Here is a 20,716-nt window from a genome sequence, read left to right as displayed (position 1 = left end):
ATGACAAGGCCATTAGTACGGAGTTGCGGTAGGTTTCAAGTTACATGTTAAAGCCCTGGGTACCTACATTGCTCGTTAGCGATGTGACATGGCTAAAAGGCCAATTTCATATGTGCCTTTGTTGTATTTCCAAGGACATTTCCTCTGGTACTAATTTGTTGCTCATATAATTCAGTTAATGCTTGGACATTTGTGTCTTTTCTATGTGTATCTGACTACTATGCTCTGTGTTGTGATTTTTGTGCTTACCTCCTGTGGTTTGTAAGGTTTGACAGAGTTTCCATGCATGTATTACGGTGACCCAAGTCTTTATGCTTTGAAGAAATGGGACTTGCACATTTTCTTTTGTGGTCAAGTTCTTGTGCACTGCTTTTCAGTTGCATGTGACTTCATCAATGACACTGTGAATCATGTGGCCTCTCGATGGTATTGGCTGAATGTACACAGTCTAAAAGCTTATGAGGGTTTCCAGATGTGGCTGCCAATTGCAGGATGTGAGGGTCATTTGGCTCCATGCTGTTTGTGAGGGGAGACAGAAGGCGTTGTGGGAGTTGTGGTCTTGCTGTCAGGGCTCAACGTCCTTCGGGGTGGATGAGCTGACCACCTACCTGTGAGGTTGAGCTGAGGAAATGCGGTCCATTCATATTGTAAGCGTGCATTCAACATGAGTTTGCTGTGGGCTAGCGATTGGAGCTCAATTGTTGTGCATTGTAGTGTGATGTGATGTGTAGTGTGATGTGATGTGCAGTGTGATGTGATCATTTTGTTGTTACTTACCAGCCTCCAGTCATCCTTCAATTCATGTGAGACTCTCTGGATGCATTATGGCAGGCACCTTCTCCTCCTATTCAGTGAAGATTAGTGGTGGAATGGAAGGGCCGTCACTAATTATTTGGCTGCCGCGTTGTTCCTCTCGGCCCGATGCTTGACCCGGCCCTTGAGGTTGCCCCACCGCTTCCTGATGTCACGCACAATGCATAGGGTGGTCCCTACGGCATTGACATTGCTGTGGGTCCTTGCCCACATCTGGTTCTTGCACGCAAGTGGGATGTGGTGGACCAGGTGCCCTGACAAATGTGGTTTTACCCTGAATATCACATCTGCCATCACTTTCAACTTGAGGGGCATGATGCAAATGAATGAGGGGGGCAGGGTGCAAGGTAGTGGTGGAGATATGTGTAGTCTGTGAGGTGTGTGGGTGAGAGTGGTGTTCTGTGGAGATAGGGGGGTGTGATGTTGTGCAGTGTGTTTCAATGGTGTCCTGCCTCTCTGTATCAGCTTGTGGTATACAAAGGATGCTGGTCCAGTAAGGGGTTGGTTTTATACTGTGGTATGTGGGTATGTCCACATGAGTGATGACCTCCAGTTGTCACACACTGTGGTCTTCTAATATGGACAAACAACTGTAAAGAACCATCAGCAGGAAGTATTCCTTTAGAAAGAATCAACGTGAAAAGGGAATCTAAAATGTGGAGCCCCAGGACGCACTCAAATCCCTAATTTTGAAAGGTCAGCTCTTTATAATTCAAGGGCCCTAACCGGCATGTTAACCAGAGAACCCCCGGGCATACAATACTCCTTAATTTAGAATAGTCAGCACTTTATCATACAAAGGTCCTACACAGCATGCTAACCAAAGAACCCCATTGCGCCCTATTTTAAAACGCAAAGTTCCCGAACGGCATTGTAACCGGCAGCAACAAAGTACGAATGTTCGTATATATTAGAGGACCACTGGGTGTGCCCTGGGGTTTCTTATATTTGATGATTTATTGACTGACTCCAAGAACCCAGCGGAGTTACAGCATTTTAATCTTGTGATACTATACATTTATGACATTGATGTTTGAAGGCGTGGACTATATTTGACATTTGATTGGACTGTACACATGAGACGATCCTAATTGATGAGGTCGCACTTTGATGAAAATTGGAAGTACTTTTAGGTTGTACGTGTCCTGTTGTACCTTGAGTAAGCCCTTACAAAGTTCCTGTGGCACTAGGGAGTGAAACACATTGGCTGTGTGCGGGTTTTAAATCAAACTACGTTAATAAAGAGAAGACTTATGGATAATGTATGTCTCCTGACTGACTTCAATCAGAGTGCACCTTCCTTTCTTGTGGACTTTCTCTACAACTGACATCCCTCAGCAGCAGATACAGGGAGCAGTTGCACTCGTGTGAAAATTTATGAAACTGGCTGAATTCGGCGGCAAGATTGCTAACAGGCGCCAGTCATCGTTCCTCAGCTAGACCCGCGCCGAACACCCTTCACTGGCTTCGGGTGAAGGAGCGGATCCATTTTAAGACACTCTGCATGGCACATAAAACTTTCTATGGGAAAGGCCCTCCTATTTTAGATAGGATGGTCAGACCATACAAAGCTCTCAGAAAACTTTGTTCCAATGATCTAAATCTTGCAGTGATCCCTAGAATTAACAGGTCCCACTCTGGTGGGCGTCTTTTCTCATATAATGCAGCAAAATTGTGGAACTCCCTTCCTCCATCTCTTCGCCAGGAGCCCAATTTGCTTGCATTTCAGAAAAAGTTAAAAACCTGGCTCTTTCCTACGACTTAGATCCTCTGGCCTTGGCCCTCTGCACTTCAATTCCCCTTTGGGCCTTTCCTACTCGCTGGGAAGCTCCCGAGTAGCCATGCGCTATAGAAGAGTCTTTTTCATTTCATTCATTTCATTTAATGTTCTTGACTTTGGTCTGCTGCAGTGTGCTTTTTTGTCTTTTGTAATCCTTAGTTTCTCCAGGGTTGTATGGCACAGTCTCATATATATGGAAACAGAAAGCGGTGACTAATCTTTGCACATTCTGAACTGATCTGCATATATAAAGGTCCCATCAATGTAGAAAGGGTATAATTCTGTCAATACTGCATTTATAGAATATGCAATGTGTTGGACTCTGTTCTTAAAGGCAGAAGAGGGATTTGTGCTAGCCTTAGGGCAGGTGAATATAAAGATGGAACTCCTACCATGTGTTCCAGCATTTTACAGGCCCAGCACTTGTTTGCTGTAGTGAGGATTTTGGCTCTGGTGTAAGGGAGGCTCACTGGTGATCGTGATTCCTGGGGTGTGTTTCCAGTTTGTTCTTTCTCTGGGATAGCACACAGTAGTGTCCTGTCTAGGTAGTATTAATGTTTAATAAAGTATCCACATGCCGCATCTAATATTGCCCTAGATAAGATCTAGACATCTTTTTCTGATCTTCTGAAAGTATTAACATCTCTCATCATATTCTAGATTACTTGTCTGCCCATACAAGCCTGATAAGCAGCGTGCTTGGCGTTTGAAAAAAGGCTTTATTTAAAAAACCAGAAATGTTAAGAATAAATAAGGAAATCTGGGAAGTACCAACATTTTAATGAGAGTTATGTGTCCCTCCAGGGACATCAGTAAATTAGTCCAATGATGTTCTTTTTTCAACGTGTCTATTGTTGGGCCATCATTTAATTTCATTATCCCCACCCTTTGCTGGTGCAAAACTATTCCCAAGTATTTAACTGACAATGCTGTTCATAAATCAACTTGAGAATTCTAAATACAATGCCTCAGTTTCACTGTCAAGTAGGAACAGTTCTGTCTTTTCTAGTTAATCATAACCCCAGAATATCTGCCTTCGCTTATCACCTTTCCTTATGGAAAATACTTGCTTCTCTAGATACTGGATGAACAAGAAAAAATCATCAGCATACATGGATAACAGAATGTTACCCAGTTGGAAGTTCAGTCCTCTTTGTAGGTTGTACACGTATAATTTTCTGCCGAAGGAGTCTATGGTCAATACAAACAATAACATGGATAGAGGGTACCCATGTCTCCTGTCTGAGGTTACTCAGAGGTCCATATGTACCAGCATACCATTTTGTGACTTGCAAATTGCGCTCAATTGCTAGTCGCAATTTTCAAGTCACAAAATGTGATGTAAAACAGTGTCCCAGACACTGTTAGCGATTACGAATGGGGTCACAAACTGCATGCCTCAGGTACTCGCAATTTGCGAGCCCATTAGGAATGGCTGGTCCTCCCAGGGATGGTGGCCTGCTGGGCAGTTATTTTTTTAAGAAATGCAGGCCATTTTACTTGAAGGAAAATGGGATGCATTTCCCCAAAAGAAAATGAAACATTTTTTTTTCATTTTTTAAGGGAAGGTAGTGGTCCCTGTAACCCTTGCCTGCCCCTAAAATATATTTCCACCTGCATTCACAACGGGCAAGGCGTTCCCTGGGGACCCCTTCCCTTTTGCGATTCCTGTACCACCTCGGTGGTGTAAGACCTCGGTTTAGTTCGTAACCGTTGTCACAGATTGCTAGCTACAAGGAAATGTATATTTTGGAGTTGTGGTTGTTTGGTATAACGCTTAGCTTAACAAGCTCTAAGTTGTGAGTTCAAAAAGTTTCTGAGTAGCGGTGGCGCATTTAAATACGGGCGATTTGCGCATACTCGTATCCCCGTTGTTGAAAGAGCTTTCTTACCTTTCCCTGTATCAGTCATGCTTGGACCTCTGTCCCCTCTGCCGTTTGTATGATGCAGTAGTTACTGCCCTCGTTACATGCCGTATAAGCACTGTACGATTTGTGCCGTACCACGGGATAGAATCTACTTCCGGTTTTCCGTTTTTTTAGCGTGGGCAGAGCTTAGTTAGGATTCTTTCGACATTGACAGTGGCCATCTTAGCCTTCCTAAATACGTATATATTTATATTGATTCTGAATGCATATGTGTGCTAATCCTGATTTGAATGCTGTTTATTATAGAGAATATTCATCGTTCTGTAAATCTAATTCTAACTTGTAGTCAAAGGGTCAGTTAGCTTACTTAAATTATTATTATTTTTTATCAAATCGACTAGTATTCTTATGGTTCATGGGTGGTCGTTCTCCTAAATTAAGATTGCTCAATAATACAAATATGTTCAGTGCCATTGCTGTGTGCTCATATTGGTGAACTTGGTGCCATTAGGTGTCTATATTGTCAGTGAATATAAATATATTGTGATTGTGAAGCTTGGTACTATATGTGAGTCCATATTGTTGTTCTCAATAAAATGGTGAAATTGAGACTAGCACTCATCCGCTAAGTTTGTAGTTTTAGTTCCAATTTGCCAATTGTTGTGCAATAGTGTGGTTTCTCCATTCAAAATGAGTTCAGAACAAGGTCATGTGCCATCAGATGGCCTAATGATATCTATATAACAACAGTACAAGCATTACTCTATTTTGCAGTATTTTGTTTTACATTTCTTACATAATATCATTAACCTTGCCAAAATAATTGTTTATATTGACCATACTAGACATCATCAACCTCTGTATTTGTTATTTGTTTATTTCTATTCTGTTCATGTGCCTAGGAAGTAGTGTAGTTCATGGTCTATGTTGAGGCCTAGTTCTACGCTTCTAAGTGTCAGTATCCAGGTTGCCTGCCTCCTCCTAAGAGCAAGTTCCCTGTTGCCCCCCCTTGGGTGGGTAGGTATGTGTTCAAATCCGAAAAATTGGAAATAGTGATAAGATGTCTGTGCTGGGCAGATGGACATGTGTGCTGACACTGGGTAACGCATGTCACCTTGTTTCACCGCCCTGACGTGTTCATTTATCCTGTCCCTCAGTGGTCTCTTTGTGCTTCCTATGTATCTTTTGCCGCATTTGCAGTCTAAAGCATAGACTACAAATTTGGTAAGACAGTTTATGCCAGTGTGGATGCGATATTTTTTGTTGTCTGGTACTTTAAATTCTTTCTTCTTTTTGTATGCCCACTTGCAGGCAACGCATTGTCCACAACTGAAGAATCCTAGTTCGGTGAGCCATGTGGTCTTTGTTACAGCTTTAGGGTAGCTCTGGCTCAATATGTTCCTAACCCCTAGATGCATCAACGTTGTCATTTGTGATTCCTTATTTGCGAAAAATAAGGAATCGCAAATAAGGAATCGCAAATGGCAATACATAATTAATTTCGCTATTTTATTGAGATTCGGTAAAAATCGCAATTTTTACCGGATCGCAATAAAATTGCGAGTTTCAAATTGCGAATTCGCAATTCCCATTCATTCCTATGGGCTGAAATGCCCATAGGAATGAATGGGAATTGCGAATTCGCAATTTGAAATCGGAATGCAACAAAGCCTTTCAAGGGTGGAGAGGGGGGTCCAAAGGACCCCCCCCTGCATCCATGAAATGCACTTTTACATGTAAGTTACAGACACACATGTCCTAAGGACATGTGTGTCTGTAACTTAACAGTTTAAAAAATGCATTTTTGTGCGTTTTTTAACAGTTTTTCAAATTACCACGAAGTTCAACTTCGTGGTAATTTGCATTTGCAATTTTGAGAATCGCAAATGTTTTCAGAATGATGCATTGCATTTGAGGAATCGCAAATTTGTGATTCCTTAAAAGCAATCGCATTTTTGGAACTCGCAAAAAAAAGCGAATTTCCAAAAATGCTTGATGCATCCCAAAAACCATTTTAGGAAGTGCAAAAGGCCGATTTTTGCGAATCGCACCGTCTGCACTTCCTAAAAAGGTTGATGCATCTAGGCATTAGTGTTGTTCCTTTACTGTATGTTAAGGTTGGTCTGTCTGTTATGTATTTGTTTAGTGTTGTATCCGTCCTGAGTAGATGCCAGTGTCTGTTCAGACTTTTTTCTAAGATCGTAGCCCAGTTGTTGTAGCCCGTTACTAGTCTGATCTTTTCTTCCTTGTCTTTGTGTTTTGTTTTCTCCTTTAATGTGTCTGCTCTAGCGACTCCATCTATTCTGCTTTCGGCTTTCATTAGTTGTTTTTTGTTGTACCCTCTGTTTTCAAATCTTTTGACCACCCCCCTCTTTTGGGTTTCAAATTCCTTATCATTGCTGCAATTACAGCGTGTTCTGACTAGTTCTCCAAAGGGGATTGCTCTTTTTTGGTGTTCAGGGTGTGTACTTGTTGCGTGCAATAACCAATTGCACGCTGTGCTCTTTCTATATAGTCTGCTTTGTATTGTTTTGTTTTCTATATAGAATTCTACATCTAGGAAAGGGAGTTTAGTATTGCTATATTCCATCGTGAAGCTTATGTTCTGGTTGTTGTTATTTAGGTATTCGTGGAATTTATGTAATTTCTCTGGTGTTCCTGTTTAGATCATGATACAATCATCTATGTATCTGCCCCAAAATAGTATGGCATTGTTCCATTTGGAGGCTGATGGGCCCCAGACTCTCGTTTCCTCAAACCTCCCCATTACTAGGTTGGCATATGAGGGCGAAAATCTGGAACCCATAGCCACACATTGTTTTTGCCTGTACCATTGGTCTTTGTAAAGAAAAACATTATTATCCAGTATGGTTTCAACTATTTCCAGGATCATTTCTGTGTGTGACCATGCACTAGCTGGTTGTCTACTTAGCATTCTTTTGACTGAATTTAGTCCTATGTCTCTTTTAATGCAGGTATATAAAGAGACTACGTCAAGTGTGACCAACAGCATGTTGTCTTCCATGGTAGGTCTGCCATGGTCCCTAGGATATGTTTTGTATCCCTGATGTAAGATGGGAGATTTAATACCAGGGGTTTTAGAAATACATCTACATACTCCGACAGTCTTTCTGTTGGTCCTCCAATGCCAGATATAATTGGTATACCTAGAGGGAAATTGTGAGGTTTATGTACCTTAGGTACAGTATATATGCATGGGTATTTGGGTCGGTCTGTCTTCAGGTATGCTAGTACATTGTCATCTATTAAGCTCATCCCATGCCATCTTTTTAAGAGTGTGTTGATGTACTCTGTTAGTCTCCATATGGGGTTTGCTCTGAGTTCTTCGTAGCATTCTGTGTTTGTAATTGAGTGAGGATCTCATGGTCATAATCAGTGCTTTACATTATCACCATGTTTCCTCCTTTGTCTGCCTCTCTAATGGTGAGTTCTCTGTTTTTGCTAAGTTCCATGAGTGCTTTTTTCTCTCCCTTGGTCAGGTTATCTCGATGTATATGTGTTGCAGTGTTTTTTGTTTTGTGTTTGTCTAAGTCTGCTGATACTGACTTGAAGAACTGATCATTATTGTTGCCCGCTGTGAGTGTTGGTGTCCATGTAGATTTTTCTTTTAATCTGCTTGTGATATTATAATCCATATTGATATCTAGATCCCTCATGATTCTATTTGTAAGTATCACTTCGTCTTCACATTCTGTTATCGATAATAGAGGTCTAGTGTCAACAACGTCTTGAATACAATAATCACCACATGTCATAACGCCCAAATTTTGCTGCAATTCTTTATTCACTGATTTGTTTAATTCAAAATGTTTTTTCAATTTTAAGCGCCGTGTAAACTTAAACAGATCAATTTTAGTAGTACAAAAATCACCAACATTGTTAAGGCAGAAGCTCATGCCTTTCTCAAGTACTGATATCATATCTTCAGTGAGATCAAAGTCACTCAAGTTCGTAACTGATACATTTTTTATTTTTTCTGATTCTGGTTCCATGACCTAGTTTTCATTCCCTGTCTGTTCAGACCTTCTCCCGCCTCTTTTGCCTCTCCTTGTTTTCCTTGCTGTCCTGTTTAACTGTTCTCTCTGTTCCCCTTTTTTATTCTGTGGATTGCTAATAAAAAACTATTGTTAGGGTCTACTGTACTGGTAGCTCCCATCAATCCTTCATTTTCACTTTCACTTGAATTGACAGTGTGTAGGGATGTTGTGCTGGAGCCAACCGAGTTGGTCTCACCCTGATTTTGGGGTCTTGCTTTGGGTACTAAGTGATCATACTTTTGGCGAAGGTGAATACCCTAACGCTTGTGTAGTCCCGCTCGTCTCTCTTCAGCTTTCTACTCTTTCGTAATTTTATATCAGTGACATGTCATAGTAGTATATCATTTAGTATCTGGTAGTTCTTGCTAGTCACATCTGGTTGGTTGAGTTCCATAATCTTTATCTCCAGCTTGTCAATATCTAGCTGTAGTTTGGCCACTTTCCTTTTGCAGTTTTCAATTAGTATCATCATCAGGTTATTAGAGTTACTTGTTAGTTCCTTTTCCCAGGCTGATAAAAGATCTTGTTCAAGGTCCTCGTAAGTTGGAATGATTTGTGATCTGAGGCCTCTAGGGACTCTTTTTACTTTCATGTACTGTTTTAGAGGCGCTGAATCCCACCACCTGGATGATTCACTAATTTTTAGTTTTTCTAGCCTCACAAATGTTTCTTTAAGACCCTCATGTCTGGGAGGATGTCCACCTTGTCCTGAGGATTTACTCGGTTGTTGAGTTCCTACGTTGTTAAATAGGTCTTCAGCTTCTTTGTCTCTATTTGTCCTGTCATTATTAAGAGAAGTCATGGTGTTCCTATGGGCTGCCCCTAGTTTTAATTGGCTTCTTAGACTCGGCTAGTGGTATTTTACTAGGTTATGGCGCCGCAAGGGAATATCCACCTTAAGTGATTCTAGATAGATATTTCTTATGACGGTGCTACAAGGAGAAAAGAACCACATTCCCTCTTCTAGGTTTGGCCTAGGCCACAAGTACTTAAGACTCCTTAGCACACATTTTATATTTTTAGTTTAAGCAGTATACATGTGTTTCCACCATACATCAATCTTTCACTCATAAATAAATCAGATCCTTTTAGTCAGGATTGTTGTTGATGTTGTTTAATTTCTGGAGACGTCACAGCCAACACGTGTTTCGTCGTTACGGGAATGTAACCCACGACTTTCTCAAGGCTGTTAGGTTAAGAAAAAGGACGATGTAACGTACCATTTTTGAGCATTACAAGGTGTTTTTGTACATTAAAATACATAAAGTACATCAATTATACTAACGTGATTTGGTGGTGTTATAACTATACAAACTTTGCATAAGCACATTGGTTTTTGCAAGTATATATGCATGGTTTTCTGATATTCCATTATTAAATATTCAGAGTATACTTCCGATAATACGGAAGGTTTATGGACCCATTATGAGGTATGGAGAAACCATTGATTCCTATTATCAGCGTGCGTCATGGCTATTTGTGTGCAGAGTGATTTTTTATATAACAAATAGTGCCATTGTGAGTTGCCTATTACTGTGATAACATGCATAACGTCAGAAGTGCTTAGGGTACCTATTCTCCAAGTTGCTGCTCTTTCTGTGTGGAAGAAAATGGAGGGAGATTTTGATTAAGACCAGACCTGACTGTGACACAGGCGTCTTAACATATTAGATTCTCTTGTCTGTATTAACGTAGGGCATACTTACATTTGCTGAGGTGATATTTCCAACCCTCAAAGGGGTTCTGTTAGGGGACTTTATTCTTTGCGTGTATCTCCTTTGTTGTAACCAGTGTGTTGGTTTCCTCAGTTGGTCAGCTGTAATTTAATATGTAATAGTATTACTTGTCTGCTATTGTTTAAGTTAGAAACGCATTTATTCAGCAGTTCTTGCGCCTTTTGTGAGAGTCCGAGGTTTTGTGATATACGTGGGACTTTTCAGCATGGATATTTATTAAAATCCCACCTTGTTATTGATAAGCAAAAACGGGGGCCAGTTTAGATTCGTTATGAGTATGGCAAACATGCTTGAGGCTCTTTGGCTTTATTTATTGCCCGTTCAAACATTTACATAACCGAGTTAGGTCTACCTTGTCACGAAAGGGTACTGAGTTTTCTTACGTGATTTAAAGTGATACGCTAGACGTAAATATTCAGTGTTTATCAGTAACCAGTCCCAAGTTTTAAGAACTCGGTTTAGTTCGTATCCGTTGTCACAGATTGCTAGCTACAAGGAAATGTATATTTTACGAGTTGCGGTTGTTTGGTATAATGCTTAGCTTAACAAGCCCCTAAGTTGTGAGTGCAAAAGGTTTCTGAGTAGCGGTGGCGCGTTTAAATACGGGCGATTTGCGAATACTCATACCCCCGTTGTTGAAAGAGCTTCCTTACCTTTTGCTGTATCAGTCATGCTGGGACCTCTGTCGCCTCTGCCGTTTGTATGATGCAGTAGTTACTGCCCTCGTTACATGCCGTATAAGCACTGTACGATTTGTGCCGTACCACGTGATAGAATCTACTTCTGGTTTTCGGGTTTTTTAGCGTGGGCAAAGCTTAGTTAGGATTCTTTCGGCAATGACGGTGGCCATCTTAGCCTTCCTAAATACGTATATATTTATATTGATTCTGAACGCAGATGTGTGCTAATCCTGATTTGATTGCTGTTTATTATAGAGAATATTCATCGTTTTGTAATTCTAATTCTAACTTGTAGTCAAAGGGTCAGTTAGCTTACTTAAATTATTATTATTTTTTACCAAATCGACTAGTATTCTTATGGTTCATGGGTGGTCGTTCTCCTAAATTAAGATCGCTCAATAATACAAATATTGGTGAACTTAAATGTTGCCATTGAGGTGTCTATATTGTCAGTGAATATAAATATATTGTGATTGTGAAGCTTGCTACTATATGTGAGTCCATATTGCTGTTCTCAAACAAATAGTGAAATTGAGACTAGCACTCATCCGCTAAGTTTGTAGTTTTAGTTCCAATTCGCCAATTGTTGTGCGATAGTGTGGTTTCTCCATTCAAAATGAGTTCAGAACAAGTTCAAGTGCCATCAGATGGCCTAATGATATCTAAATAACAACAGTACAAGCATTACTCCATTTCAGCAATATTTTGTTTTACATTTCTTACATAATATCATTAACCTTGCCAAAATAATTGTTTATATTGACCATACTAGACATACTCAACCTCTGTATTTGTTGTTTGTTTATTTCTATTCTGTTCATGTGCCTAGGAAGTAGTGTAGTTCATGGTCTTTGTTGAGGCCTAGTTCTACGCTTCTAAGTGTCAGTATCCAGGTTGCCTCCCTCCTCCTAAGAGCAAGTTCCCAGTTGCCCCCCATTGGGTGGGTAGGTATGTGTTCAAATCCAAAAAATTGGAAAGAGTGATTAGATGTCTGTGCTGGGCAGATGGACATTTGTGCTGACAATGGGTAAGGCATGTCTCCTTGTTTCATCACCCTGATGTGTTCATTTATCCTGTCCCTCAGTGGTCTCTTTGTGCTTCCTATGTATCTTTTGCCGCATTTGCAGTCTAAAGCATAGACTACAAATTTGGAAAGACAGTTTATGCCAGTGTGGATGCGATATTTTTTGTTGTCTGGTCCTTCAAATTCTTTCTTCTTTTTGTATGCCCACTTGCAGGCAACGCAGTGTCCACAACTAAAGAGTCCTAGTTCGGTGAGCCATGTGGTCTTTGTTACAGCTTTAGTGTAGCTCGGGCTCAATATGTTCCTTAGTGTTGTTCCTTTCCTGTATGTTAAGGTTGGTCTGTCTGTTATGTATTTTTTTTGTGTTGTATCCGTCCTGAGTAGATGCCAGTGTCTGTTCAGGCTTTTTCGTAAGATCATAGCCCAGTTGTATTAGCCCTTTACTAGTCTGATCTTTTCTTCTTTTTCTTTGTGTTTTGTTTTCTCCTTTAATGTGTCTGCTCTAGTGACTCCATCTATTCTGCTTTTGGCTTTCATTTGTTGTTTTTTGTTGTACCCTCTGTTTTCCAATCTTTTGACCACCCCCCTCTTTTGGGTTTCAAATTCCTTATCATTGCTGCAATTGCGGCGTGTTCTGACTAGTTCTCCATAGGGGATTGCTATTTTTTGGTGTTCAGGGTGTGCACTTTTTGTGTGCAATAACGAATTGCACGTTGTGCTCTTTCTGTATAGTCTGCTTTGTATTGTTTTGTTTTCTATATAGAATTCTACATCTAGGAAAGGGAGTTTAGTATTGCTATATTCCATCGTGAATCTTATATTCTGGTCGGTGTTATTTAGGTATTTGTGGAATTTATGTAATTTCTCTGGTTTTCCTGTCCAGATCATAATACAATCATCTATGTATCTGCCCCAAAATAGTATGGGATCGTTCCATTCGGAGGCTGATGGGCCCCAGACTCTCGTTTCCTCAAACCTCTCCATTACTAGGTTGACATATGAGGGCGAAAATCTGGAACTTATAGCCACACCTTGTTTTTGCCTGTACCATTGGTCTTTGTAAAGAAAAACGTTGTTATCCAGTATGGTTTCAACCATTTCCAGGATCATTTCTGTGTGCGACCATGCACTAGCTGGTCGTCTACTTAGCATTCTTTTGACTGCATTTAGTCATATGTCTCTTTTAATGCAGGTATAGAAAGAGACTACGTCAAGTGTGACCAACAGCATGGTTAAAATTTGGGACTGGTTACCGATAAACACTGAATATTTACGTCTAGCGTATCACTTTAAATCACGTAAGAAAACTCAGTACCCTTTCGTGACAAGGTAGACCTAACTCGGTTATGTGCATGTTTGAACGGGCAATAAATAAAGCCAAAGAGCCTCAAGCATGTTTGTCATACTCATAACGAATCTAAACTGGCCCCCATTTTTGCTTATCAATAACAAGGTGGGATTTTAATAAATATACACACTGAGAAGTCCCACGTATATCACAAACCCTCAGACTCTCACAAAAGGCACAAGAACTGCTGAATAAATGCGTTTATAACTTAAATAATAGCAGACAAGTAATACTATTACATATTAAATTGCAGCTGACCAACTGAGGAAACCAACACACTGGTTGCCACAAAGGAGATACACGCAAAGAATAAAGTCCCCTAACAGAACCCCTTTGAGGGTTGGAAATATCACCTCAACAAATGTAAATATGCCCTACGTTAATACAGACAAGAGAATCTAATATGTATCACAGTCAGGTCTGGTCTTGATGAAAATCTCCCTCCGTTTTCGTCCACACAGAAAGAGCATCAACTTGGAGAATAGGTACCCTAAGTACTTCTTTCGTTATGCATGTTATCACAGTAATTGGCAACTCACAATGGCACTATTTGTTATATAAAAAATCACTCTGCACAAAAATAGCCATGACGTACGGTGATAATAGGAATAAATTGTTTCTCCATACCTCATAATGGGTCCATAAACCTTCCGTATTATCGGAAGTATACTCTGTATATTTAATAATGGAATATCAGAAAACCATGCATATATACTTGCAAAAACCAATGTACTTATGCAAAGTTTGTATAGTTATAACACCACCAAATCACGTTAGTATAATTGATGTACTAATTTTATTTTAATGTACAAAAACACCTTCTAATGCTCAAAAATGGTACGTTACATCGTCCTTTTTCTTTACCTAACAGCCTTGAGAAAGTCGTGGGTTACATTCCCGTAACAACAAAACACGTGTTAGCTGTGACGTCTCCAGAAATTAAACAACATCAACGGCAATCCTGACTAAAAGGATCAGATTTATTTATGAGTGAAAGATTGATGTATGGTGGAAACACATGTATACTGCTTAAACTAAAAATATAAAACGTGTGCTAAGGAGTCTTAAAGACCTACAATGTTTGTATTTATTTATTTTGTCTACCTAATGTCAGCAAACTTTTGAACTCACTAAAAAACGTATTGTTTCAGCACCAGCATTACAACCTTGTGGAAGGTGCGTAGGACATTGATCACAGTAGATGCTAGTGCGTGTTGTCTGGGAGCTATACTATCTCAATGTGGAAGAGACAAAGAAACTACAGTTGGATTGGTTCGAGAAGATTAACTGATGTTGAGTCACAATACTCAGGTTAATCCCTCCTGGATATTACAGGCACAGAATGATTAAAACATCACATGAGGGGCATTTGGGCATGCCAGCCGCTAAAGGAAGGATAAGGGCCATGTATTGGGGGCCTGCCTATGGACAATGTTTTGCATGATTGTCTTCAGTGTTGTTTGAGTAATAAACATCCTGTGACCTCAGTCCTAGAACTCAAGGCCTCTCCTATTCCTGATAAGGTGTGTAAAATCGTGTCTATTGACTTTTTGAGGACTTTTCCTGTTTTACCTTTCCAAATGAGAGATATGCTTGTGTTAATTGACCATTTATCTGAATGGTTGGAGGTAAAGAGTGTAGCGGAGCCTACTATTGCTAGTTTCATCATAATTCTAAAGATGTTTTTTATAAAGAAGGTGCTCCAGCTAAAGTGTTATCAGACAATAGAATGCAGTTTACTTTGGCGATTATGCATCAGTTCTTCAAGAAAAATGGGATCAAACAGATCACCATGCCACTACATAGTCCTAAGTTTATTGAAAAAGTGGAGAGGTTTAACAAGATCCTAGTTGAGAGTATTCAGAGTGCGCTGAAGTATCACGTTGCTTGTGTAGAAGCGGTTAGGGATACCATATGGGCGTTACTGGTCAGATTTCCTTTGAAGTGATGAGAGGAGGAAGTATGAGGTCAAGTCTTTTCCCTGGATGGGTATTTGATGTTCTGAATGTGGATTCACAAAGGTAAACTTAAACCAAAACTGTAACTTCAATAATGGTAACTTACCTTTGCGAATAGTGAAAAGTAGCAAAGTTAGACCTTTAGACTAAGTTTACCTTTTTGAATACTGAAAAGTAGGAAAGTTAGACTTTTGGTCTAATCTTACCTTTGTGAATACCTTTGTTATTCGGGCCCTATAACTGTTCAATCTATGCCAGTCAAGCTAATGGCCGTCAAATGTATGACTCAGTGGTAGATCGCGTACAACAAAAAATTGCATTTAATGTGTGGGTTGAAAGACAGAAGTGATTATGAGTTTCCTTAATGGCCGCTCTCATCAAAGAAGATATAATTTAAGCATAACTGTTACATCTACAGATGCTTGTACATTTTGTGAAAGAGGACACGTGCATATTAAACACATACCAAACGCACCAATAAGCCTTAGAGGAGACCAGAGTATTGGTTCAAAATTTGATAAGCAACTAGACAGCAACAAATTAGGGAATAGTGTTTGACCCACTCTTGTAGTGAATATGTTCCTTTTAGACCACCTAACCATATCCCTATTGCATATATGCATCAAACAAAGTTTTAATGTGCTTTGTGCAATACTCAACCATATTAACTTTATAAAAAGTTTTCAGTCCTATATACAACATATCCTGATTAATTACACAGTGATAACAGCATCTGCTCTTACCTCCATAAATGTATCAGTCAAACATTTAGAACAATCTTTGTAGTGAAGATCAAAGTGCGGATACAGGCTGGACAATGACAGACACCCACTGGGCTTGAGTACACGATCTGTTTCCCTTAAGAACTCCTCAACTTCAAACCAGTGGGCCGCAACCGAAGCAGTTATAAGGTCCACAGAGCCATCTTCAAATGGAATCTTCTCAGCAGGGGCAACACTAAACATAATACCAGAGTTGTTAACACATCATACCATGACCTTAACAATAATATTAACCTTGAAGCTTTGTGAAGTCTGACCTCACTACTGCTGCTGTCCTTAACATCTACTTCTTTGAAATGTACTAGATCTACACAGCCTTTGTCACTGGTTACTCAGATTCAGACCACTGACTGTAATTGAAAGCTTCTGATATCAGTTTTAGACAGAGCACAAGTCAGTTGCCCTATAAATGAATTCAAAAATGTTGGTACATATTTAATGTGAAAATATTTTAAAGTGATTGACTTGTTATCAAACAATGATAGCTGTAGGAAATTATCATCTGTTGTGTGGTGCCCCGCCAGATTTCCTGCTTCGGTGGTTTCAGAACTCTGTGCACTAATTCTGTGTTCCTATGCTTCTCCTCTAAACTGCACAGTGGGCATGGAAATTAAATGACATTTGGTAATGTGCTGCAATATATTTTGTGCCATCCATTGTAGTGGAAGTGCAGGGCCAGCATCACGCCATACTATAAATTGGTGCTCTTTAGAAGAAATCCAACCGTGAGAGGCAGAAGATTGGAAAAACACCTGCACTAGAGACACACAACATTCCCTAGAAGTAAGGAGCAGCATGGGACATCTCTCACCCTCTTATTAGCCGGAAGGATATACAAACCCTTGCCTCTAGGAGTCTGCACAATGTACTACTACTAACCAGTTCTAAAGTGATTTTTGCTCACTCCCCAGACAATGGGTCATTTGTCATATATCTAATTGGCATATTTAATTTACTTGTAAGTCCCTTGTAATGTGGTATACCATATACCAGGCCCTGTAGATTAAATGCTACATTTGAGCCTGCAGCATTTATTGTACCATCCACTTATGTAGCACTCTAAAACATATCCCAAGTCTTTCACTGACATGTTGACTTAGCAAACTGTAATCTCGCTTTGTATTACATATAAGCAACCCCGGGCTGAGTACTCTGCTCGGCCAGCAGAGTTTGTAGAGTCTTACCAACTTCGCGCTCCACTGGGAACGTAAAAGTCACTGCAAAACTCCAACTCCATGGCAGAAGTGAGTAGGCCCATCAGCAGAGGCCAGTAACCTTTCCCCAAAAAATTCAAAACCCACTTACCTTCTCTGTGGGCCACCCTCCTCCTCACTGCGATGTCTCTTACTTTCGTCCTTCCCCTTTAGTCCCCGTATGTATTACGTCTTGCATGAACTGCGCATGTGCAGTTCTCACAAGACGTAATACGTATGGAGGCGCGTGGAGGAGGACAACGGAAACAATATTGGCGGTAATCTCAGTGAAGTACCCTTTTCGTTTCAGGAGGCATAGTAAGGTCATTAAGAAAGCCTATTATGTTTACTAAGGTTTGTAAGTATCTTTTAGCAAAAGAATGGCAGGGGAATTTCTACTTCATAAATATGTTAAGAATGCTAAAACATGATAGGAAATAGTAAAAGATGATAAAAGATACTTGGTCTACTAGAAGGTTCCATATAGCCAGCATAGGACTTGTCTAATTTACCCAGATCAATGTAAGGAACTATCTCCAAAAAGTGAGGAAAGTCATCTTTGTCTTTGGAAAGTACTTCGTATATATGACCCCAATTCTTGCATTTACTTTAAGATAGACTAAGGATAGAGTACGACTAGTTTCCAGGACCTAGGTTTAATTAAGTTGCCCCAAAACAGTTTTCATTGTTGTCTGGAGAAAGAAAAGTGACATTCTAAGTGCAAAATATGCGTTAATGGGTCTTAGGAGAGGCCATCAGTAAAGTCACATGGTATAACTTAGAGGATCAGACAAACAAAATTATTGTTATTCCAAGTGCAATGGTAAAGTACATTGTGCATGTTGACATTTCAAAGGCCTCTACTCTATCATATCATATCATATCATTTGTAAAGCACACTACTTACCCGTGAGGGTCTCAAGGCGCTGAGGGGAGGGGGTGGTGCTACTGCTCATAGAGTCAGGTCTTGAGGAGTCTAAGAGTACTCTAAGAGTTTGTAACTTCATGGGATATCTTTCAAGACCAAGTACATAAAGTGACAAGTGCATTGTGCAAATGTATTGTGCAAATTCGCAATTTAAAAAAAATATATCTTTCTCCAGAAATTCCATTGTTTCTTTAAAGTAAAAAACATATTAATGAAATTCATTTGGGGCATTTTTCCATTACTTCCGATTTCATATTCAGTCCTGGATAGTCTCTCTACCTATTTAACAAACTGGTAGTAGTAGTCTTCTCCTGTATTCCCGGTCGTACCAGTTTTGAGACCCATGTCTCACATTTCATCCTTCGCAAATTTTTCAGAAGACTTATTTAACTGATATCCAATGGTTCAGTTGGGTACCATGACGGGAATATGTTTTAATTTTTTCTTCACTCTTTTTCAGCAACTATCTTCTTAGTTGGTTCTGAGCAATTCACAGAGATTAAAATGAAATGATTCTTAAAGATGTACAACAATTCAGCATCCAGAATATGGCCAAATGGTTTTTCTGTCCCAAGAACCAATATGAACTTGGACTCTGCTCTTCTGAGTTCCAGGGTTTTATCCCCCCCTCTTTCATTTTGTTTTATCATTTTGTCTCCAAAGTATCTTAATCCTTTAGCATTTCCCAGGTGTTTTTTCTGAGAAATGATTGGCCATCGGATATGTCAGTTCTTTATTTTTTATTGCTCGGAGATGCTGTAGGATCCATAGTTTGTTGTTACTCCCAACGTTGAGTTGTTTGCAGGGACATTCTAAAACATACACCACGTATTTTGATTCACACGTGATGTGTGCAGTAATCACGTGTTTAAAACTTAACTCGGACAAAACGGAAGTCCTCAACTTAGGATCATCCCCCTCTGCCTGGGACAACTCATGGTGACCACCGGCCCTGGGTACAGCACCCATACCTACAGATCACGCACGTAACCTGGGCTTCATCCTAGACTCCTCCCTCTCGATGACTAGACAAGTCAACGCCGTCTCATCTTCATGCTTCAACATCCTACGCATGCTCAAAAAAATCTTCCGCTGGATCCCCACCGAAACAAGAAAGACAGTCACCCACGCACTGGTCACCAGCCGACTGGATTATGGAAATACCCTTACGCCGGGACCACAGCCAAACTACAGAAAAAACCCCAAAGCATCCAAAACGCCTCGGCCAGACTCATACTGGGTATTCCCCGTCATGCTCACATTTCCGGTCACCTGAAGGATCTCCACTGGCTCCCCGTCAACAAGAGAATAACGTTCCGTGTCCTCACCCATGCACACAAGGCCCTCTATGACCTAGGACCCGAATGCCTCAACACACGACTGTCCTTCCACACACCCACCCGCCAACTATTTTCATCCAATCAAGCCCTCGCCACAATTCCGCGCATCCACAGATCCACCATGGGAGGAAGATCCTTCTCCTACTTAGCGGCCAAAACCTGAAATTCTCTCCCCACTCACCTCCGACTTACACAGAACCACCTCTCCTTCAGAAAGCAACTAAAAACCTGGCTATTTGATAAGTAATGCACCCACCCTCCCTCAAGCGCCTTGAGACCCTCTGAGTGAGTAGTGCGCTATACAAATTCTTGAACTTGAACTTGAACTTGAACATGCTCACAGGCTTTGCATTTGGAACATTTCCAAAATCCAGGAGTTGTCAACCAAGTTCCTTTTTCCTTTTCAGGTGTTTTCATATGACTCTGTGTTAGGATATGTTGTTTTGGGAGTCGGTGGTAGCTTCCTTTTTAGTGACTCATAAAGCAGTAGTATATTACAATGCTTTTTCAGGATGTTTCTTAAGCATTTATTTTTCACATTAAAATCCAGAATTGTGTCGTCATCTTCCAAATCTACTTTCTCATTCAGTAATTCTGATCTTGTTTTCTGCATTACTTTATTCTTAGCATCTTCAATTAAGTTCAAAGGGTAGCCTCTTGCTAAAAATCTGGTACCAGTGTCTTCTAGATTTTTATCAATGACACTGGCTTACGAACAGTTCCTCTTAATGCGGAGCATTTCTCCATACAGAATGCTCCACTTCAGATGTTGTGGGTGTCCGCTGTTTGCATGGAGGATATTGTTAGTGGCAGTGGGTTTCTTGTGTATTCTGGTAAAGAGCATCTGATTTTGAACAAACACTTCTACATCCACCTAGGACACTTGTGTCCTGCTCCAGGTGGATGTAAAAGATAGATTGTAATTGTTTTGGTCCAAGCTCTGGATGAATTCTTCAAGTGTCGGCAAGTCTCCTTCCCTTATCACAAATAAATCGTCGATATATCTCATCCTTGATTTGATGCTCGACTTGTACCCACTCTGTAAGATGTCCTCTTCCTAGACCGCGATGAAAAGATTGGCAACATTTTGCGGGAAATTATGTCGCCATTGCCATACCTTGCCTTTGGAGAAATGTCTTTCCATTAAAAAGAAAGACATTATGTGATAGGCAGTAGTTCATCGCGTCCATAATAATTTCTGAGTGTTC

At 40.2% G+C, this 20,716-nt stretch overlaps 1 protein-coding gene across 4 annotated transcripts in view; it reads right to left on the bottom strand.

Annotated features, from left to right (window-relative positions):
- Positions 1 to 20,716, bottom strand: part of LOC147701317 (putative methyltransferase DDB_G0268948) — a 401,041-nt gene that overhangs the window by 178,979 nt on the left and 201,346 nt on the right. For all 4 annotated transcript variants that reach the window (XR_015297446.1, XR_015297447.1, XR_015297448.1 and 1 more), the window contains exon 4: positions 16,009 to 16,222. Coding sequence is in view for 1 of the 4 variants with exons in the window: in XM_086930038.1 (XP_086786164.1) it covers positions 16,009 to 16,222 (214 nt within the window). In the remaining 3 variants the exon portion in view is untranslated. The remainder of the gene's footprint in view (positions 1 to 16,008; positions 16,223 to 20,716) is intronic.

The sequence above is a fragment of the Lissotriton vulgaris genome, chromosome 7 (assembly GCF_964263255.1).
Source record: "Lissotriton vulgaris chromosome 7, aLisVul1.2, whole genome shotgun sequence".
Taxonomy (NCBI): domain Eukaryota; kingdom Metazoa; phylum Chordata; class Amphibia; order Caudata; family Salamandridae; genus Lissotriton; species Lissotriton vulgaris.
This window is presented reverse-complemented; position numbering and strand designations above follow the sequence as displayed.